The 22,998-nt window shown below is 50.7% G+C and overlaps 1 protein-coding gene across 5 annotated transcripts in view; it reads right to left on the reverse strand.

Moving 5' to 3' along the window:
- The window catches only part of GSE1 (Gse1 coiled-coil protein), a 252,033-nt gene that overhangs the window by 104,347 nt on the left and 124,688 nt on the right, over positions 1-22,998 (reverse strand). Inside the window, exon 1 of one of the 5 annotated variants that reach the window (XM_056862201.1) lies at positions 7,076-7,168. The exons of the other annotated variants lie outside the window; for them this stretch is intronic. Coding sequence (XP_056718179.1) covers positions 7,076-7,112 — 37 coding nt within the window. The 5' untranslated portion in view covers positions 7,113-7,168. Of the gene's footprint in view, positions 1-7,075; positions 7,169-22,998 lie in introns of those variants that run through there. 5 annotated transcript variants of the gene reach the window in all.

The raw sequence follows: 22,998 nt of genomic DNA on the forward strand, positions 1-22,998 counted from the left end.
AAGAGGAGAGAAGGGGGTAAAAGATGGGAGGAAGCAGCGTGGGGTTAGCAAATGGAGTTTTTTAGCTGATGGGGGAGGCAGGAAAGAGGGGGAACTGTGGCGCAGCGGTAGAGCATCTGCTTGGCATGCAGAAGGTCCCAGGTTCAATCCCCGGCATCTCCAGTTAAAGGGACTAGACAAGTAGGTGAAGTGAAAGACCTCTGCCTGAGACCCTGGAGAGCTGCTGCCAGCCTGAGTAGACAATACTGACTTTGATGGACCGAGGGTCTGATTCAGTATAAGGCAGCTTCATGTGGGATCGTGGAAAAGAACTGCCCAAATGAGCATGACCCTGCTCCCGCCGTGCCCCATGCGTGGCACCGATCAGAGCCTGTTTTAGGGCCCACGACCCAGATCTTCTCCATACTTCTGACCAAATTCCAGTCCTCAATCCTGCCCTTCCCACCACCAAAAATAAATGGAGAGGCAACAAAGCTCCCCCCCCCCCCCATGTAGACTGTCTTGACCCTGCTGTCATAACAAAGGGGTAGTGCGGAGAGAGAAGGCACTGGCGAGGAGAACTCGGCCCTGCCTAAGAAACAGCGACGAGACACACATGAACACATGAAGCTGCCTTATACTGAATCAGACCTTGGTCCATCCAAGTCAGTATTGTCTACTCAGACCGGCAGCGGCTCTCCAGGGTCTCAGGCAGGGGTCTTTCACATCACCTACCTGCCTAGTCCCAACTGGAGATGCCGGGGATTGAACCTGGGCCCTTCTGCATGCCAAGCAGATGCTCTACCACTGAGCCACGGCCCCTCCCTGAAGACCCTGCCCTGAGCAACAGTTCCTTCTTGGTCACCCGGCGTGCCTTCCTTCCTTAGGCAAATCTATTCCGAAGAAGGTTGAAATGTCTATCTTCTATGACCCTACCTGTGCGATTAGCATTTCTAACATCTCCCAGTAGCCCGGAATGGTTGTGCACAATAATTTCACTGTTTGACAGCGGCTGGAAGCATCCACACATAATTTCCCTTAATTGCTTCGGATCTTGCGGCGTGACACTCAAGAAATGCTTCGCCCCCCTTTCCTTCCCCTCTCCGGTGCTTCCAGAGAAGAAAACAGACCACCTGATGGATGCCCAGAGAAGAAGGTGGGGGGAGAAAAACCCAGACTCGGAAGAGGGAGGAGGAATATATTAGCGCCTTTGGGAAGGAGACCGGAGAAGAATCCTTCCGTGGCCTTCCGTCATACCCTGGATGCTGGCTGCCTCCGCCTGCTGCACCCATCCCGAGATTAAATGCTGGTTGGTTTTTACAGGGAGCAGGAATTAGTGCCTTGGCAATTACAGTAAAACAGAGAAGTTTCACACGACAGGAGGCGCCGTAAGTAAATCCTTCTTGATTGGACCATGCAAATAAAAAGGGGAGCGGGGGAGAATCCTCCTTGCATCCGCATGAGGGATGTCTCCAGAGTCTCCCCAGGCTGTTTTTACAGGACAAAAGCGCAGAGAATTAGCACAGTCCTTATCAATTTCCAGTGGAAGCATCAAGAGAAGAGGCCAAGCACAAAATGCAAACCAGGCTTCTGTCATCTCCAAGGAGTAGGAAGACGAGAGAGATGCAGGGAGCGGAGTTACAGATCGGCACGAGCGGTGCGGAAAATCACCACAGAGCGCAAATCGGCTTTTTCACAAGAACAAGGCTCGGAAAAGGTGCTCCACGTTGCTGGCTACAAGTGGTGCCCCACATCAGGAAACTGCACCCGACTTGCCTCGGTATGCCTGGTTTTGCCAGCACGTTTTTGCCCAACCATCACTGCAGCCGAGCGAAAAGTAAGCCCTCCAACAAATGCAAAAATGTCCCCCAAATCTAACTCTCCCTTTGCACAGATCCAGTCAGATTGTTCAACACATCTGGAAAACCCACACAAGCACACCTGATTTACTCCACCCACCAAAGAGCCAACGTGATGTAGTGGTGAAAGTGTCGGACTAGGAGCTGGGAGACTCGGGTTCGAATCCCCACTCAGGGCATGGAACCTTGCTGGGTAACCTTGGGCCATTCACGCACTTTCAGCCCAGCCTACCTCACAGGGTTGTTGTGAGTAGAAAATGGTGGAAAGAAGGATGTAAGCCTCTTTGTGTCTCTGTTGGGGAGAAAGGCGGGATATAAATGAAGTAAATAAATCATTACAAATTGCTTTGGTAGGCCAAGCAACCCAATTAAAGAAAAATTAGTCAATCACCGTGGTTGAGAGGGGGATGTGAAGGGGAGAAAAGCAAACTCTTTAAGTTTTTAGGCAACATTTGAACATGTTATCCACCCCTCTGGAAGAGGCATTCCCATGCGTGAGACACTGAAAGGGGAATGCCTCAGCTAAGGCGGTAATTGCTAGCCACCATGTTTTTTTAAAAAAGATAATTTACTATTTCATTAAAAACCGGCTGCCTGACTGATCAGGGGCACGGTTTAAAAATAGATCAAAAGACTTCCAACTGATAAATCACACGGTCCAATCAGCGCCGCAGCCCTGAAGTCTTCTGGAGAGCTGTGGTTTTCTGTTGTCGTTTCACCGGTTCATATGCAGCTGTGGACATTTCCACAACGGCACCTTTGCGCACTCACCTGCCGATCATCAACTACATGTGGATCCCCGGCCCAATCGGGAGACCCACTTCGCCGCGCTGTGGTCGCACATCACATGTGGACTCATGTGGCAGGGACCCACGCAAGCCACCCTGCAGATTCAACCCAGTGAAACTACCCCCCTGCGTTCTTAATGATTTCCGGAGAGCAGTTAGTGGAGGTTTCATAAGGTGCAAATGATCTCCCGAATCCTTCCTCCAGGATAGGAACCGTCAGGGGATGGAGCAAAAAAGATGCAGCGTTTCCAACCGCCTAGGGCCTGCATCATCGGCGGGCCAAACCAGAATCGAGCTCAGGGGAAGCAAATTGGTACTGTCTCCATTGGTGTGCCTCCTCTCCCAGGGCCAAGAGTTCACCCAGCAAACTCCACCCAGTTATTCCCAAGAGGAAATGCACTTTGTTTTCCTCCCCAGCCAGCCTGGAGCAAATGCGGAGAGCTTTCCCAGAAAGTGAAAATGGAAGGAAATGCAGAGGCTCTTTGCCACAGGTAACTATGATCGACAGCTTCTAGAGGAAGCACATGGAGGGAGGTGCGACTCCTCCCATGAACTCTGGCGTGGCTGGGGGTGGTTTGGCGACAGAAGCCACAGTTGGCAGGGTTTTCCTCCACCCGTGGTGGACATTCAGACTAATCCGGCTCGGGAGGTGCAGACCCTGGGGCTAAGGCGGGCTTGCCCACGGCTGTGGCCGGTGGCAAATGAGAGTTGCTTTTGAGAGAACAGGAAGGGAAACCAGACTGAAAGTTTTTCTCCTCCTCCGGTCTATCAGTGTGTCTCAAATGATTAAAATAGGTGTGTGTTGGGGGGGGGGGAAGATGGATAAGTAGAAAAATGAATGCTAAGGGCTAGTAACTTTAGTAAGCTTATTTGCAAGATTGTCCTATACTTAGAGAGAGCTGCACATTCAACATCTCACTGAACCAGCTCCTGTGTTCCTCAACCCAATGCCCTGCTCGAAACAAAGCTGAGCACAACTCAAACACACAACCTTGAAAAACATATTAAAAGCAGTCTGTATTTGTTTACTTCACTTATACCTAGGGTTGCCAACCTCCAGGTACTAGTTGGAGATCTCCTGCTGTTACAAGCAGATAGAGATCAGTTCGCCTGGAGAAAATGGCTGCTTCGGCAATTGGACTCTATGGCATTGAAGTCCCTCCCCTCCCCAAACCCCGCCCTTCTCAGGCTCTGTCCCCCAAACCTCCCGCCGGTGGCAAAGAGGGGCCTGGCAACCCTATTTATACCCTGCCTTTCTTCCCAAAGGGGACCCAAAGTGGCTTACACAGTTTACCTCTCTGTCATTTTATCCTCACAACAACCCTATGGGGTAGGTTTGGCTGAGAGTGTGTGACTGGCCCAAGATCACCCAGTGAGCTTCCACGACACGAGTGGGGATTCGAACCTGGGTCTCCCAGATCCTAGTCCGATGTTCTAACCACTACACCATACGGGCCCGCTGGTTTCTAGCTGTTTGCCTAACAACCACAATAGCCAGTCAGTAGCACAACATTCAGCCCCTCACAATGATCACCAACTCTATCCTTGACACAACCCTCCTTCCTCGAAAAGGAACCCAAAATTCTCTCCGGTTTGCGCTTGCCATTCAATTTCAGGTTTCCCCGATCAAGTCCAGCTTAATCCTACCATTTTATACCTCAATTACGAAAATCTCATTTTAAGCCAGGTTCTCCTGGCCTCGCTGAATTTCCCTCCCTCTTAATGTAGACTGTAGACAGGGGGCTGCTGTGGAATCCAATTTCAGTCAAATCGGTCCAGAACTCTTCCAGGCCTCTCAGCCAACGACAGCCAGGCTATTATCATCAGTTATTTGAAATATATATATATATATATCCTGCTTTATAATTCAATTGGAGCGCAACTCCATTTAAAGTGTACACAGAAAACTTTAACGATTGGGGGGAAAACACCATTAAACAGATCTACAGGAATGCTCAGCTTTGCGGTCAATGTGCCCACGAGAAATATCCACAAAAGCCGGGATGTCCAAGACCTTCTCGGTTGTGGTGCCACAGATGGAGAAAAATCTCTCCCAAGAGAATCCCACTAGCAATGATCGGCTTTGAAAATCTGAAGGAAGTAAGGAAAAGCATGCTCGTCGACACATGTGCAGGGCGAGCGCATGCACTGGAAGTCGGGTGGAAGCCGTTCACTGGAAGTTGTCCAAGATAATTCAAAGCCAATATTCAGTGGACAAATGCCAGAAATGGGCTCGTGGTATGTTCGCCCCTTCAGATGAACATACCACTGGGTTGACCAATGACAACCGCACAAATGTCCAGAAGGCTGGGGTGTGTTGACACCTGTTCCACTCCTGGCATAGAATGCCCTCTCTCTATTTGCCTCAGCAGGAACATCGATCATGAATACATGGTCACATGAAGCTGCCTTATACTGAACCAGACCCTCGGTCCATCAAAGTCAGTATTATCTACTCAGACTGGCAGCGGCTCTCCAGGGTCTCAGGTGGAGGTCTTTTTCATCACCCACTTGCCTAGTCCCTTTAACTGGAGATGCCGGGGATTGAACCTGGGACCTTCTGCATGCCAAGCAGATGCTCTACCACTGAGCCACAGCCCCTCCCGCGGAAGGTGACATCTGTTTGTCCCCCATGGTGTCACATACACGGCTAACTACATTCCACATTCCATGCCCTACAAAGATGAGCTCTCCCAGTTTAAGCGGCAAAGGAATTTTGCACTGACATTATATTTTAACTGGAGTTTTTACATGCTGCAATAAACAGTCTTTGGGCAAACGGAGTTGATCGCTTCTCGTAGCAAGTCTCAGGGGGGCCAAACTCACCCAGCCCCTGATGCCTTTAATAAGTGCCCCAGCGATTAAACCTTGACCCTTAAGCCAGCGTCACCTCCACTGTCACCATTTTGGAACTCTTCCGTCAGAGTAAAGGCCAACTTTTTCAAAAGAGAAAGAGAGGTTATTCCTGTAACTAACTGCCACACGGAAAACCCATTTCCTGAAGCCAAGACTTCACAATCAGCCAAAGTTCAGAAAACCGCCACTGGCGTCAAGATGATAGAAGGACCTCGGGGGACAGGATCCTTCCTTTCTCCCCCTCAGCTGAAACCACAGGTGCGCAAGAAGATTCACCAAGCCGCCAGCAAAACTCGAGTGATTCATGCGCACCCAAGGTGGGCCAGCTGAGTAACCAAAGAAACTCTTGGAGGGGGGGGGGAGGACAATTCGACAGTCCCTCCACCTCCATCGTGTTCTCTTCCGGTTGCCTTTAAAAGATGTGCAAATTTGCACCACACGTGTAGCAGTTGAGACACAAGACCCGATAGTGGAAAATAGCGAACGGCGCATACACACGTTTCTTGGTGTGCCATTTTAGTAGAAAACCCAAAACAGTAAGGTCCCCAATTATGCCATGCATAGCCCAGGCAGTATATTCCCACCCCCACCCCAAAAAAACTGTGGGGAAGGCAAAAGGGAAAATATAGAAGCAACTGAGAAGGGGGGGAGAGGCGGGAGAGACGGGCAGCCGCCACTTTGGGTCTGTCTGCTACATGATCAGAGCTCACTCATCCGTGAAACAATATTAGGCACCAACTCGAAAGTAACTTCACACCACGCTTCTTCATTCACCTTAGATTACTTAAGTGCTTTTGCCGTCCGCTGCTAAATAAAACAGGACTCGCCACTTAGCAAGCCAGGCAGGGTGGACAAAAGGAGTGAGATACGCTATACACCCTAAGGGCCGGGCGAAACCTGACGTGCACTCAAGTTGCACATGGCTTTCAGAAAGGGAAGGCTGTGCCAGGGTGGGGAGGGAGGGGAAGCGGGGGGGGGGAGATGGGGGCATGAAGGGGGGAGGTCCTTGGACTTGCACTGGGTTTACCCCCTGCGGCAATCCCACCAATCTCTCCGGCTCACCCTGGAGTAACCCCCACGAGTGACCCCATTAACCCAGGGCCAGTCGCCCCTGATTCTTACGCCGCGTGCCTGACAGCCATTCGCGAGGTGTACAAATGCTGTTCTCCTCTCTTCGTAATTTCACTCGAGTTCCGCCGAGTGAAAACAGGGGCTGCGGAAGCGCACCTCCAATACCCACGGCTGTGGTAACGCCGGCGACGTGGCACAACCCCCAGTTGTTTGACCCTCCTGTAACCACCCGTGTGGCGCACGTAACCCAAAGCGCAGAGCTTCCTGCAGAGGAGTCAGCCCAGTTTGCACACACTTCCCTTCCATCCTAACTTCGGCCCAAGAGTTACCGTTAACACACCTGATCAAATCCACATGGTGCTCCTCTCAGAAAAGAGAGAGAGAAGGTCGGGACCGGCGCATTTCAAAGAGGTCCTCTGGGCTCGCAACCGGGCTTTTTGCGGTTACAGTGTCGCTGTAAAATTAACCCGAAAACAAAGAAAGGAAGGAAGGCGCAGGAGACAGCACCCAGAGTGACCTTACCTGGCAAGAAATAGAGAGGCGGTTTCAATCCAAACATGTTTTCTCGCACGGTTCCAAGGCATCCAGAGGGGGGAAAAAGAAAAGAAAACAAAAACCCAGCCTGGCAGAGCGGGCAGAAGAAAAACGAGAGTAACGAACCACACCGCGGTTTTTGTTTTACAAAAAAAATATATATCTATCTATATGTATGAAGAAGTTGGATCTGAATAAGCAAACCAAAAAGAAAGAAAAATGAACAAAGTGGTTGTTTTTTTTTTAAAGGGGGGGTCTGTGGTGAGTCGGGGGTCTCGCTGCCCAAAGCCCGTCTGTCAAAGGCCCTCTGTGGCCGGCATGTCTTCGGGTGCCTTCCCCTTGTTTGGGTGCCTGCCCCCACTTGCCTTTGGAGTCCAAGGAAAGCCAAAGAGACCCAGGGCACACGCGCACCCCCGCGGAAAGGAGGTCTGGGCTCGTTCCTCTCGCCGGCTCGCTCTCTTTCTTCCGCCTCCTCTTCTTCTTTCCCCTCTTTTTAAAGAACCTCCTTTAGGGATTACTCATTTGAAGAGCGAGAGCGAGAGAGCAAGAGAGAGAGAGAGAGAAAGAGAGAGAGTGCCAAAGAAAAGGGGAGGGAAAGCGAATCGCCCCCCAAGACCCTGCTCGAAGCTCTTTTTTTTCCCATTCAGCCACTTGAATGTCAAGGGTGGGTGGGTGGGGGGAGAGTCAATGGGTTTGTTTTCAATGAGGCTTCATGTTCAGCATCAAATTAAAATGGGGGGGCTGTTAGAAGGCAAAGGCAGAGCGAGGGGGGGTCCGGCTTTCTCCAGCTCCTCCGGTTGTCAAGCAGAAATGGGGCTTTGTTTTGCCATTCCCCCTTAGCTGCCGGTTTACAAAAGGAAAAAGGGGGAGGAGAAAGGGCGGGCGGTGGTGGGTGGGTGGGGGCGTGTGACAGGGGGGGCGCTGGTGCTGAGAAGTGCAGCGGAGGGCTCTTCTCGGGAAGAAGAGATGCTCGGCGAGATCGCAAGGTCCGATGCCAGCCGCCAAGGAGGGGCACCGGGTGCCCAGGGCGGTCACCAAGGCCAGCGCTCCGGTCCTCTGCCCCCCCTCCACTCCAAAAGACAGAGGAGGAGGAGGAGAGAAGGGGAAAAGGACGAGCCCCTACCGGGGAGCGGAGCAGGAGAGGCGCACCCGGCTGGCAAAGGGTCCCTCCGGCTGCTGGCGGAGGAGGAGAAGGCGGAGGAGAAGCGAGCCGCTTCGGAGTGGCCCCCTCGATCAATTTTCATGCAAGAATCATTATCGGTAAATTGGAAATCTGGCGAGCTGACAGCAAATTTGTCTCCCGTAATGAAAGGGAGAGGGGAGGAAATCATCTGGCATCTGTTCCGGGCCGGCAGCGGGCTCTGCCGCTTGGATGCTGGGCGGGCTCCTCCGCTCGCTCAGCAGGCAGCTTCCCAATGGTCTCCCAGACCCATCTCTCTCTCTCTCTCTCTCTCTCTTAAAATTTGATTTGCAGTCCTCTCTTCTTTAAAATAGAAGCAAAAAAGGTGAAAAGGAGAGGCCGAGCACTGGCCAGCCGATCGGAGGAAGAAACAACGACAGTTTCCCCTCCTGATCTTCCAGGGTGTGCAGAAGGGACACCCCCAAGGAAAACGAGCCAGGAGGGAGGGTGGAGATTTACAGACAACAACTGAACCTCCCTCCAAGCACCCAAACAGCAGGAAATATTTCTCCCTCTCCCTCCCTTCTCTGCCTCTACTTCGCTGCCACCCTCCCCTCCCTGGGCTCCTGGGCTTCAAGCACAACAGCTGCTGGTCCAGGAAAAATAATGAACAACAACCCCCCACACACGCACATTCACACATGCATACACACACACACAAGGGGCTTCAGTTCATCCTTTAAAGGGTGGGGAGAGGAACATCTTCCACCACCCCTTGTAATACAAAAGACTGATGGTAATAGCAAGATCACAGTTAACTATTGGGGGGGGGGTTAAAAAGAGTGCCCAAGAAGGGAGAGTTGCAGATCCCCGGCATACCCGGCCAGCTTTTGATGTAGTGGTTAAGAGCGGTGGTTTGGAGCTACAGACTCTGATCTGGAGAACCGGGTTTAATTCCCCACTCCTTCACATGAGCGGCAGAGGTTAATCTGGTGAACCGGGTTGGTTTCCCCGCTCCTACACATGAAGCAAGTTGGGTGACCTTGGGCAAGTCACAGTTCTATTAAGAGCTCTCTCAGCCCCACCTACCTCACAGGGTGTCTGTTGTGGGGAGGGGAAGGGAAGGATGATTGTAAGCTGGTTTGAGTCAAGGGGTAGAGAAAGTCAGCATATAAAAACCAATTCTTCTTCTTCATTAGCCAGTCCCTTGTAGCCAAACCAGAAAAAGGGGTCCCAGGGAACTTGCAACCGCAACACTGTGGCCTGGCGGACTTGAGCCCGCAGCATCATTTGTAGGATCCAGGCATGGCTACTAACACATCCTCCAGACCAATCTCGAGGTGGACTCTTGGGAACGCCTGCCTCCGTTTATTTATCTGTGTCTTGCATTTTTAGCCCACCCATTCCTCTAAAGACATCATTTGCCTTCTCCTCCAATTTACACCCTCATGATAACCCTGTGAGGTAGGATCACCTGAGAGAGAACGGATGGCTGTTGCTGGAGAATCAAGGGCCTGATTGGGATGACTCCCAACATTTCTCTGGGTCCCTCAGGTGGAAGACGACACAGTTCACATGTGCCAGGGGCACAAAGGACTTCTGGTTGGGCTTGGTTTTTGAAAGCCCTTGGTTTTCAAACTTCTTGAAGTGGGACCCACTTCTAGACTCGGACCCTTGCAAAGGAATTCCATGCCTACTTTGCCCCTCCACAACATATAACATGCAGAGGAATTTCATATCAGCTGGCAGTGCCAATGTTCATATTTTAATTTTCCGTGTTTAGTGTTTATAAATACGTTGTCTGCTTGAGCAAACATGCCGAATTCCGTGGCCATTTCATGCATTATAAAGGGACAACCCCAAATTTGCCAGAATCTTCCTCTCCCAGCTCCCCCTATTCTTCCTCTTCCTCTCTCCTGGCAATGCAGCCCACTTTGGGGTCTGCAGCCACCATTTCAGAACCACCTTTTAAAGCAAAAGCAGGGGAGGGGCCATGGCTCAGTGGCAGAGAATCTGCTTGGCATGCAGAAGGTCTCAGGTTCAATCCCCGGCATCTCCAGTTAAAAGGGACCAGGTGATGTGAATTACCTCTGCCTGAGACCCTGGAGAGCCGCTGCCGGTCTGAGTAGATAAGACTGACTTTGGTGGACCAAGGGTCTGATTCAGTAGAAGGCAGCTTCCATGTGTTCACCAAATATTTCTGGATTTGCCCAGACGACACACAAACCAAGATACAAAGATGGAGATCAGGTTAACCCTCCTCTTTCCCTCCAATCCAACTAGCGATGCTGGAAACGTGGAAGACACACCGACAGTATTAACCTAAACTTACACAGTTTCTTGAGGGGGGATCTTAGCAGCCCACGGCTTTTCACTGTTAGGCCTCTTGGAAGTATGAAAACGGTGGGCTAGAGAGCCTACCCAGGTAGGACCGAGAGGAGACAGTTTAGAATACAAAGGCCTAGCGAATGAAAGGAAAGTTTAGAGGCACCTTAAAATTTATCCTGGTATAAGCTTTCTTGAGTCAGAGCTTCCTTCACCAGAAGCACTCAAGTGCAAATCCATCAGGCCAACATGCACACGTGCAAGTAGAGCTCTTATTTAGAAACAGCTAATGCAGCTATACCCTGGCACATAAACACATGCACATAATCTGCAGCATAACCATATGCCCTGTGATATCTTTTCCCCTCCCTTCCTTTTGTTTTTCCTTTTAACTGATGAAGACTACAGGAGAACTCAAAAGTTTGCGTGCCGTTCTGCGCGATTTAGGTCGGCCTTCGTAAAAGGTATTGCAAGGCTTTTGTTTTTGAACTCTCTACGTGTCAGGACGCCAGCCCCAGCATATTCGCAAAGGTTTACTCCCACGTAAGCAATCACGCACAGTATTGCAGCCTTAATCTGCTCATCTCGGCTTCGTCCAACTGGTAAATGTACAGACCGGGCAGGACGACCTCGAGCGCCAGTCTAGATTCAAGATCCGTATCAGTCAGGCCCTGAGCGAAACGCATTTTGATTGAACCCACTTATAAATAGGGTGTGAGAGCATGCAGGCTTTCGAGTTTCACAGAGTGCATCGCCAGACAGGAATTTCACAACGGCGCCAAGTACGTTGACTTTCAAGCGAGTGGACATCTTTGCACCAGGCATTGAGAGAGACAGAGACCCAGTCGGTTCCTTCTCCCCCTACCCGGCTCCTTCTCCCTCCCACCTGCCATATCTCCACCCGCTCTAAACACTCAAGTTTAAGAAGGCAAAATGTGCGATATCTCTTCACTGCAAAAACAAGCCACATCCTGTGCTGATAATGACCAGCCCTGCAAGCAGCTTCAGAAAGGCAATCCTGCAATGGAGGGGGGTGCCGCGTATCAGACGGAGCTGCTCAGGTCAGCCCCCCGACCACGTTCTGCATGCAGGCAAGAATCACAACCCCCCACCACTTCTGTGCATAAAAACCCACCTTCGAGGAGAGTATCCTGCAATTAAAGCAAGCCCCTGCCTCCACCGAAGCCAGCGCCTGCCCATACATCATTGTCAAATCTCAGAACAGATCCAGCAACAAAAAAGCTCTGAGAATGGGGGGGGGGGCGCTTTTTGCAATCAGCAATGCAGGCAGAAAGGCTAGGAACCGAGGAAAGGTTCACAAGAGGGCACGCACTGCACTCGGCCCCACATCTGCCTCCGCTAACAGGCTTTGCAAGTTCCTGCAGCATCTCGAAAACCTGCAAAGCCTATTCGTCCAGAAGAAAAGAGAGGAAACTTAAGGACTAACAAAATCTATTCCAGCTTTTGAGAGGTGGCGCTCCCTTCATCACTCCAAGGCCTCTGCTGAAGACGTGGACACTGGTTCACAAAAGCTTTGTCGGGAGTGAATTCTGTCAGGTCTTTAAGATGTGTCTTTGGACTCTAATTTTGCTACAACAGATGGACATAGCTATCTTCCTGCATCCATCTGACCACAGGTAACGGCGGGATAAAAGAGTTAAAAGAAATGATTACATGTACGGAGAGCAAAGTGAAACATCTCTCAAACAGCTTTTAACTTTTTAAAGAACTCTTGACTGCGTTGTATATGTGTGTGGGAAGCGCCATCAAGTCGCAGCTGATTTATGGCCAACCCCAGAGGGGTTTCAAGGCAAGAGAAAAACAGAAATGGTTTGCTATTGCCTGTAGCAATTCTGGATTTCTTGGTGGTCTCCCTTTCAAGTACGAACCAAGGCCGACCCTGCTTAGCCTCTGATATCTCATGAACACATGAAGCTGCCTTCTACTGAATCAGACCGTTGGTCCATCAAAGTCAGTACTGTCTACTCAAGACCGGCAGCGGCTCTCCAGGGTCTCAGGCAGGGGTCTTTCACATCACCTCCTTGCCTAGTCCCTTTAACTGGAGATGGGGGGATTGAACCTGGGACCTTCTGCATGCCAAGCAGATGCTCTACCACTGAGCCACGGCCCCAGATAGAGCTAGACAGGGCCATCCAGGTCAGTGCAGCATTTGTAGTAGTAGCGGTAGTGGAAAGTGTTTTCAAGTCATAGCCAACCTATGGAGACCCCATAGGGGTTTCTGGCCAAGAGATAAACAGAGATGTTTTGCCATTGCCTGCCTCTGTATAACAATCCTGGACTTCCTTGGTGGTCTCCCATCCAAGTACAAACCAGGGCCGACCCTGCTTAGCTTCAAAGATCTCAGGCGATTGGGCTAGCCTGGCCAATCCAGGTCAGGGCCTTGACTGCATTGGAGGAGGCCAAAGGGGCTTTTCTTGCTCATGAAGTCATCCATTACATTGACACCCTACTTATCCGTCCACAGAGTTCAAGGTATCAACAGAAGTACAGTGTCCAGATCACGCGAAGTGATGGTATCGCTTTACTCTGCTCTGGTTAGACCTCACCTAGGGTACTGAGTTCAGTTTTGGGCACCACAATTTAAGAAGGATGTAGACAAGCTGAAAAGTGTCCAGAGGAGGGCAGCAAAGATGGTGAGGGGTCTGGAGACCAAGTCCTATGAAGAAAGGTTGAAGGAGCTGAGTATGTTTAGCCTGAAGAGGACAAGACTGAGAGGGGATAGGATAACCATTTTCAAGTACTTGAAGGGCTGTCATATAGAGGAGGGTGCTGAGTTGTTTTCTGTTGCCCCAGAAGGTCAGACCAGAACCAGTGGGTTGAAATTAAATCAAAAGAGTTTTCATCTAGACATTAGGAAGAATTCCTAAGAGCGGTTCCTCAGTGGAACAGGCTTCCTTGGGAGGTGGTGAGCTCTCCTTCCCTGGAGATTTTTAAGCAGAGGCTAGATGGCCATCTGTCAGCAATGCTGATTCTATGACCTTAGGCAGATGATGAGAAGGAGAGCATCTTGGCCATCTTCTGGGCATGGAGTAGAGGTCACTGGGGGTGTGGTGGTGGGGAGGTAGTTGTGAATTCCCTGAATTGTGCAGGGGGTTGGACTAGATGACCCTGGTGGTCCCTTCCAACTCTATGATTCTATGAAGGTGGCAGGTGCGGGGCTTCAGGTTAATCTTCAGGCTGGGACCCTGGAGAGCCGCTGCCGGTCTGAGTAGATGATACTGACTTTGATGGGCCAAGGGTCTGATTCGGTATAAGGCAGCTTCATGTGTTCTTAATCTCTCCTCCAGGGGCAGATCAGATCTACCTTTAGCATGATAGCTGAAACCATGAGTCCTTGGACCTTCCCTGGGCCAATCCAAGGACAGCAGGAACTCAGGTGCAAAGGACTGGACTCAAGCTAATGAGCCACACCTCACACACATGTAAAGTAGCCAATTCTCCCTATGGAGAATTCCTTCTGGACACAAATGAGGCTGGTCAAACCCTGAATGTAAGCAAGTGCATCTTGGTGAAAAGGGCTATCTAAGCAGGTCTACTCAAAACTCAAAGGGGATTACTCCCAGGAAAGTGCTATTAGGATAGCACTGCTGGTCTATGTAGCACCTTAAAAGCAAATTCATCCAGTTTCCAGAGCGTGGGCTTTTGCGGACTCGGCTCACTTTGCCAGGACCTGCAGGGAACCCTTCAAGGCAGCCCTCTGAATTTGAAAGAAAGCACCTGGGCAAAACGGTTTGGGCTGGGAAATTTTCCAAAATCGGACACTTTTCTAGGAAATTGTCCAGTGCTTTATTTTACCATGGCGCATTTCCAGAAGATCTGTTGTTACCCCGAAATTAACAGCAAGGAGCGGATGCCGTTGCCAATCCAATATTAGGAAAAGGCAAGCCAGGCGGTTTTCAAAGCTGTAATTAAAGGTGGTCAGGTGATTCATGTGAGCGAGCACAGGTAATGTTTTAATGAGGTCTAAACCAGGGAAGTTGGGTGGCTAAAACCACAAAGACATTTAATAATCCATTTTTTTTAAAGTCAGGTTATGAATTTGTGTGACCGGCTGTGCAGATGGAATCAAAACCAGAGCTAAAACTCTCATGAATAGGTCCCCTTGCAAATGGAGGAAGGGTTATCCTAAACACACACACACCCCAGGGCTGATACCGAACTAACAAGTATCTGCAAGCGAGTGAAATTGAAATGGGGGCAGCCCCATGGAAACATTAAATTCTGTTCAAGGGGGTGAAGGGACGGCTGCCCCTCTGGCTCACAGGCCGGATAAATGTTTGACACCCCTGTCCTAGGCCATGAGTTACACTCTGGCCCTCCATGCAGGTTGAACCACTGTTTCCAGAAGGAAAGGAAGGGTACAGAGATTTTTTAAAAAGAAACTTTGGTGAGGAATACTTAGAACGTTCCCCATCTTTAGGGGCAAAAATGGGGCAGCCCTTGGCTCTATGTATGCCCTGGGTCTTCCACACGCACCCCAGAACCACTGGGTCAGAGCAAAGGGACACCTGCCCTTAGAATCTGGTGCGGTGCAAAGAGATGCGAACGGGCCTTAAACCAGCGCCAAGAATCTCCTGAGCCCAATCCAAGTAATCGGGGCTACGAGCAGGAACACTGAAGGGATGTTCCAGAAGGAAAGGAAGAGTTCAGAGATTACCTCGCGGGGCTCCGGACCCCCTTGCACCGGCGCCCACGTCAAAAGAGCTGCCCACGGCAGCCGACGCCAATCACGCGTCCTCCCCCTTCGGTTCTGTGTGTCCAACTGTCATTCTTTTATAGGTTTTTAATTCGCCAGGATTACCCTAACAACGGTGGTAATTAATACTAACCCCTCCTCTACCGTATATGCTAATAGCATGAGCCATAAAAATTAATTTGCAAACATGTCATTACACAATAGCTGTACAGGCGATAAACCTGCAATTATAGGCCAATCACTGAGCGGGAACAGAGGGAGGGGTGCCTTGCCAATTTGATTTCTTCCCTTTTTTTAAATTGCATAAAGCTTGAGAGGAGAATTGCTTCTCGCAGGAGAAGTTGGGCTCCACTTCAAAAACGGGCTCTGCCCTCCCTCTCGGCAAGAAGAACCGAAAGTTGGGCGGGTGGGGGCAGGACGGAAGCTAGTCGGAGGGCTCCGGACACCGCCTGGAAGCCCACCCGCTCCTCTTAACGCTCTGTGCTTTTTTGCAGGCCCTGGAAGTCCGAAATGGCTCGTCGGGCTTTGTCCATAGTAGTCCGGCCTCAGAAGGTGGCTAAGATAATTCAGAACATGACAGCCAAGCAGCATATGTTGGTGCACGGGAACATGTGGAGCAATACTGAGGAAGAGAGTTCTTCTGGGCATGCACAGAGCACCTCATTTGCACCACTTAACCTTAGCTGGCCAATCCAAGGCAAGCAGCCTCTTGTGTGCTGCGAGTGCCAATCATCACTGATAATTTTCCCTGTGAGGTAGTCCTGCTGCCCCCTGCTTTACAGATGGGCCAGAAAGGGACTTGGTGCATTAAAAGCCCCAGGCCGATGTCTCCCCAATTTTAACTCTCTACCGGCTGGAACTCTGATGTTACATTTGCATTCATTTATACCCCACTTTTCTCCCCATAGTTGGCACCACAAGTGACTTCAGAACATCTTTATCCCCTCCTCCAGTTTCTCACAACAACCCTGTGAGGTAGGTCAGGCTGAGAGTTGGTGACAGGCCCAAGGACACCCAGTGAGCTTCCACGGTAGAAGCGGGGATTTGAACTAGGGTTGCCTACAGTCCTAATCTGCCACTCTAACCACACGGGATCTCCACACAGCTCCACGTGGCTCTTCTATGTTCACATAAAAGTGAGTCCCGTAAAAACGTTTTGGGTTTGTTTTTGTTTTTTTTTAATTTTGAACATTTACCTGCATATGTCTCTCAAAGGTTAGAGTAGGAGAACCGGAAGCTCTCGGGGAAGACGCGTCAGCCATTTTTTGGCTCTGACCTGACACTCGGCCGCTGGAGGCCAATGATTCCTTGCACAGTGCCTCAGTTTCCCCAGTCAGTGGGTGTGACCCAATTCCTAGAGGCATGGAGCGTCCTCATTAGCTTCACATTGGGGCAGCTTTCTCAAGGCACAGAGCGGCGCCAGGAAAAGCCGAGAAAGGCAGCAGGGCCTGCCGGACTAGCTCCGCGGGGACGGCTCACGCACCCACGCCCGACGCTCGGCTGCTGCGCTCCTCTTTTGCGGGTGGCGGTTATTCAGCTGGTTGTGCCAGCCCTCCGGGGCTTGCTACTGGAGAGAGAAGTTGCACAGGGCAGCAGGAGAGGCACTTAAAACTCCGCCACACAGAAACAATCCATTCTTGGCTCCTCGGATCCCCAGCGCAGCAGCTCACGGGGAAAACCTCCTTGCAGGAGAGTCGGGGGAATGAACCAGCGTTCCTTTCCTCTGCCTTTTCGGCTTAACCCTGGGAAGCTCGGCTGCGCGTCAGGAACAGACGAACAAGAACCTGGACAGCTTGCAGACTTTGACATAAAATGAAACTGGCGCGATGCCTATCACACGTGATAAAAACAGTGGGTTGCACGACAGGTTTGCTAGGGCAGAAATCCATTAAAGGCTTAGGGCCGCAGCTGGGGCTAGGTCCAGCCAAAATCAACCCAGCCCCAGATCCTGCCCACGGAAGACTTCAGCAAGCACGGAGATCCTGCAACATCCAAACCAACCTGGGTTAGACTCTGAGGAGGAAGCGCAACCAGAGAAAAAGCTCCTTCTGCCAGCGACAGAGCTGGCACTTGAGATCCTTTGGGAAAAGGAGCCCTGAAGCTACATGACATCAGCTACAGCTCTTCACTTTCCTAGATGTCTACTCATTTACCTATCATCTAGCAGACGGGTATCCCACCCTGTCTATCAGGAGGCAGCACATATGTTTCTCCCCTCTTCTATTTTATCCTCACAGCAGCCCTGCAAAGCAGGCCAGGTAAGAGAGAGTGAATGGCCCAGGGTCACCTGACGTGCTTAACAATTGTGCAGGGTTTGGAATCCAGGTCTCCTCAACCTTAGTCTAACCACTACACCCCATGCTCTGCCCTTGACCCAGGGGGCAAACAGAGGGACCGTCTGACTTTCTGAAGCCCGCAGAGTCCTCTCGCACCCCACGCCAGAAGCATCGCCTGCATTCCCTGAGAGACTGTAGCGCTTATTTATATCAGGTAAAAGCACAAAATGTGAAACAGGGTTGTTCTTTTAATAAAACATCTTTCGCAAGTTCACGCCCTGAATAATAATCACCACAATAACCAACATCCATATTACCCAGGCTATAATTTTGCAAAACCGTCTCTCTCAGAAAGAAAGAAAGAAAGAAAGAAAGAAAGAAAGAAAGAAAGAAAGAAAGAAAGAAAGAAAGAAAGAAAGAAAGAAAGAAAGAAAGAAAGAAAGAAAGAAAGAAAGAAAGAAAGAAGGGCCAGCTGGCGCCCTCTGGTGTGGAAGGTGGCATCATACAGGAGAAAATTTGCTCCTGCACAGGTTATTTGCCCTGGGGGAGGAGATCCAGGCCCCACCCCGAGGGCAGCCAACTTCAGAGGAGAGTGAGCCAGAGTTCCTAGGCACCTGGCATCCAGGACGACTGAATTCAGCTACCTTCTCATTTAGGGAAAAACACTGATGGTATCGCTTTACTCTGCACAGGTTAGACCTCACCTAGAGTACTGTGTTCAGTTTTGGGCACCACAATTTAAGAAGGATGTAGGCAAGCTGGAACGAGTCCAGAGGAGGGCAACCAAGATGGTGAGGGGTCTGGAGACCAAGTCCAATGAGGAAAGGTTGAAGGGGCTAGGTATGTTCAGCCTGCAGAGGAGAAGACTGAGAGGAGATATGATAACCATCTTCAAGTACTTGAAGGGCTGTCACATAGAGGATGGTGCCGAGTTGTTTTCTGTTGCCCCAGAAGGTCGGACCAGAACCAACGGGTGTAAATTAAATCAAAAGAGTTTTCGTCTAGACATTAGGAAGACTTTTCTAACAGAGCGGTTCCTCAGTGGAACAGGCTTCCTTGATGAGAGGTGGTGAGCTCTCCTTCCCTGGAGGTTTTTAAGCAGAGGTTAGATGGCCATCTGTCAGCAATGCTGATTCTATGACCTTAGGCAGATGATGAGAGGGAGGGCATCTTGGCCATCTTCGGGGCATAATGTATGGGTCACCAGGGGTGTGGGAGGGGAGGCAGTTGTGAATTTCCTGCATTGTGCAGGGGGTTGGAGTAGATGACCCTGGTGGACCCTTCCAACTCTATGATTCTATTTCCCCTCCAGCCCCATAACGCCTTCCTTGGTGCCTATTTCCCTGCCAGCTGCCTCTCAGATTTTAGAGGTCTCACTCTGGCCATTTCCCTCACCCCAATTTGCCTGGTCATTAGCCAGGCATCCTTGGGATATGATGGAAGCTGTTTCTCCCAGTCCGGTCTCCATGCCCTGGGTGCCAATGGGAAAACAGGTGCCTGGGAAAAGCAACGTGGCTGCAGAGAAGGAAGAGACACAGCCCGAACAGTATACATCCACATGATGCCCACATGAACATGTGAAGCTGCCTTCTACTGAATCAGACCATCAGTCCGTCAAGGTCAGGATTGTCTACTCAGACTGGCAGTGGCTCTCCAGGGTCTCAGGCGGAGGTCTTTCACATCACCTACTGCCAGAGTCTTTAACTGGAGATGCCGGGGACTGAACCTGGGACCTTCTGCACGCACAGCCCAACTCCATTTAAACACCTGAAACTGCCTTATACTCAGAGCCTTGGTCTACCATCAAGGCCCGTATTGTCTACTCAGACTGGCAGCGGCTCTCCAGGGTCTCAGGCAGAGGTCTTTCACATCACCTACTGCCAGATCATTTAACTGGAGATGCCAGGGATTGAACCAGGGATCTTCTGCATGTCAAGCAGAGGCTGTTCCACTGATGCTCTGGGAAAGGCTGAGACTCCTGAAAAGCCACCGCTGTACTCAGTAGAGGGTCGAAATGGCAACTATGTGGGACGGAGAGAAAACTCAAACTTGCCACTGTCCCGGCGGGACTGGGAAGATGACAGCAGCCTGGAGTCAGGGACACCCACCAACTGCCTGCAGTGTGGGCAAAGACCAGGCTTATCTCAGCCATCCGCCCCACCACCTGTGCCCACGAGTGGGACAGAAGGACAGAGGAGAGGTGCCAGTCTAAGAGACCTTCCCTTGACTGGCATCTGCAGATGGGAGGCATGCCACGGATCTCACCGTGAGCTTTTACACCAACCTCTTTGCATCTGTTCTTGCCTACTCTTGTACAAGCCCACTGCCTCTTGCTGTGTCCTCCACCTCAAAAGCCAAGACGTTTTCAAAACTCTGGCTGGAATCAGAAAGCCAATCGCTGAGTTGCATCAACCTGAAACCCTCTCTGAATGTCAGAGTCTTGGGAAACTTTGGCAGTTTGCGGGCAGGATTGTACACATCCTGAGATTCAGTTATTGCACCAAAGGTACACAGTGTGGAGCCGGCAGGGCTCAGACCGCTACTTCCACCCTCTTTTTAAAAGTCAAAGTTCTAGCCTTTAGGGCTTCAGAAGAAAGCTGAAATCTCAGAAGCTAAATGAGATCTGCAGTGGCTGCAGGCGGAGCTTCAGTTCTCTTGTCCCGCCAATAACTAGCGAAGCTAAAACTATGCAAAACGGCCCAAAATTGCGGAATTGGGCAGAACAGCACAACCTGCATAACCATCAAAGGTTGCAGAATCCTGTTTTGCTTGGCGCAGAATCTGAATCGCAAAAATAAAAAAAAGTTGGAGTACAGATTGCGTACTGCCTGCCCCAAACTGCTCAGACGTCCGTGCACAGTAAAAAAAAGAAAAAAAAAGGGGGGGGGGTAATTCCAGTACACACTGAACTCCGAGAAAAGCTACTGAGACAGGAGGAGATGTTGGAAAAACGAATTCCATGCTCCGCTTGGAGAGACCCACCCATACCTGGCCTACCTAGATACGCACAGGGAAGCCTAAGGTTAAACCTCACCTGCCTGCCTTCAGATCCCTCAGCCACCCTGCCTCTCTGGTCATGAAAGCCAGCGTAGTGTAGTGGTTAAGAGCGGTGGTTTGGAACGGCAGACTCTAATCTGGAGAACCGGGTTTGATTCCCCACTCCTCCGCATGAGCGGTGGACGCTAATCTGGTGAACTTGTTTTGTCTCCCCACTCCTACACATGAAGCCAGCTGGGTGACCTTGGGCAAGTCACAGCTCTCTTAGAGCTCTCTCAGCTCCACCTACCTCACAGGGAGGGGAGGGGAAGCCGGTTTGATTCTGCCTTAAGTGGTAGAGAAAGTTGCCATATAAAAACCAACTCTTCTTCTTCTGGTCCTGCTCGCCCGGAGCAGAACTGAAGCCTCATTTACCATGCAGAAAACATATCAGGAAAGGAAGCCACTAGAGAGAAGAGGGAAGGAGAGGAAAAACTCACGCATGGATTCATGGGCACTAACATGTTGCAGACTGCCGCAGCTTTTGCTGTGGAATTCCACATGCTACAGACAGGTGCGCGTACGCAGGTGTGCAATTTCTGGTTGCGCACACAGCCATTAAGAACCTGCCGATGCTGCTTTTCAGGGGCGTCGTTCGGGTCTCGGCCTCTTTCTGGGAATCACTCCCACAGGCACCTCTTTTCACATGCACCGATCCCTGTGATCTTCCAAACCGTTCTGGGTGGCCCTGTGGCGCTCGGAGGGTCCCCCCCCCTTGTAATGCCAGAGAACCTGCCATTTGCAGGGGGAGGGGGTGAAAGCAGCTGAACGAACACAGAAGAAAAAACAGCAGCTGGGAAGGTTCATTCAACAGAAGACTTCCTGCTGCTGGCTGACCTTCGATTAAGGGAAATGAAGACATCCATCAGGGTTTCTAAAAACAAATCAAGCTCTAACCAGGCCCAGAAAGCCACACATCGACCTTGGGACATCCCTGAAAGGTCACCCCATGGGACAGGAAACAAAGAAGGTCATTGGCAACAGGAGGGCATGCCCTGGAGCCCCCATGCCAGAGAGGCAAGACCCTTCGTAAAAGGCAGGGAACACAGTCCAACACCGGAGAGGCGATAAAAAAAGTCTGCACATTCTGCCAAATTGCAGATCTGTGCCATGTGCAGAACGCGTGAAGCCATTGGGGAGGAGAAAGCAACTGGTTAAAAAATGGTTTCATCTAGCACCTTCGAATGCTATAAAATTAACATATAAACAAGCAACTACAAGAACTTCACGTACAGGTATTTTTATGTCTCACAAGAAAACAAGCCTGAACTCTCTCTAGAAGCTAAAATAGCTAAACTGAGGCTATCGAACATTGGTCACATCAAGACAGAAGACAAGACTCACTGGAAAAGACAATAATGCTAGGAAAAGTTGAAGGCAGCAGGAGAAGAGGAAGACCCAACATAAGATGGATTGACTCAATCGAGGAAGCCACGGCGTTCAGTTAGCAAGACCTGAGCAAGGTTGTTAATGACGGGATGCTTTGGAGGACGCTCATTCATAGGGTCTCCACAAGTTGGAAGTGACTTGACGGGACTTAATACACACACAAGCGGGAAAAGACCCCCTTGAACCATGCGCAGAATACAACACTTCAAAAGAAAAAAGGGACCCTCAGAAATTGCACACCCCCGGCCCTCCCCCTCAAGCCAGGAAAAGGGAATCTGTTCTCGACACTTTGTGTGGGTCTTACAGAAAAGACTGGAGAACGTTCACCAGCTGCTTTGACAAGGAGAGGGGGAAATCGCAGCTATTATCCCCCCACCCCCCAGACAAGAGCTGCCTCCTTGCTTAATAGCCCGTTGAAGAGCAAGGTGTTTCAGGAGCCGTGGCAGAGCCGCCACCCCCAGGACTGCGCCACGAGGCACTTGGGTACGGGAGATAAACTTCTATGACGGCAGACCAGACTGGCAATAAACCCAGCCTGCCTCTTACACAGCCCAGCAGCTGCGAGAAAATACGAAAAGCGTACGCGGGGGGGGGGGGGGGGGGAAACGCTAAGCAATTAAAATGGCATCGCGTTCTCTTGCAAGCAAGAAAGGACAGGACAAGTCCCCACCTGCATGCCGCCTGTCTTGCGGGAAAAACCCCTCTCTCTTGTGCCAGCCGCTGAACTGACACCCCCCAAAAAAACAAATAACAAACTTGTTAGATTCATTCAGAAGCCTGAACTGCAGAACAACGGGGTTAAGAAAGGGTACCCTAAAGCAGAGCGGGCCAACAGGGGCTTGCTGAAGGGAGCCAACCCACAAAGCAGCTTAATCGGGGTTCCCAATTTGAACCAAGCAGCAGTAAAAGTTTTGCCCCCTCTGAAGTGTTTGAGAGAGAGGGAGATTCTGCATCTTGCTCAGGGCTTTGCAGGCAATGGCTCAGCCCCTCTTTAAAACAAACATGCCCCATACTGAGGCCGGCTGATAATGAAGAGGAGGAGGAGGAG

This window comes from Euleptes europaea, chromosome 17, assembly GCF_029931775.1.
Source record: "Euleptes europaea isolate rEulEur1 chromosome 17, rEulEur1.hap1, whole genome shotgun sequence".
Lineage (NCBI taxonomy): Eukaryota > Metazoa > Chordata > Lepidosauria > Squamata > Sphaerodactylidae > Euleptes > Euleptes europaea.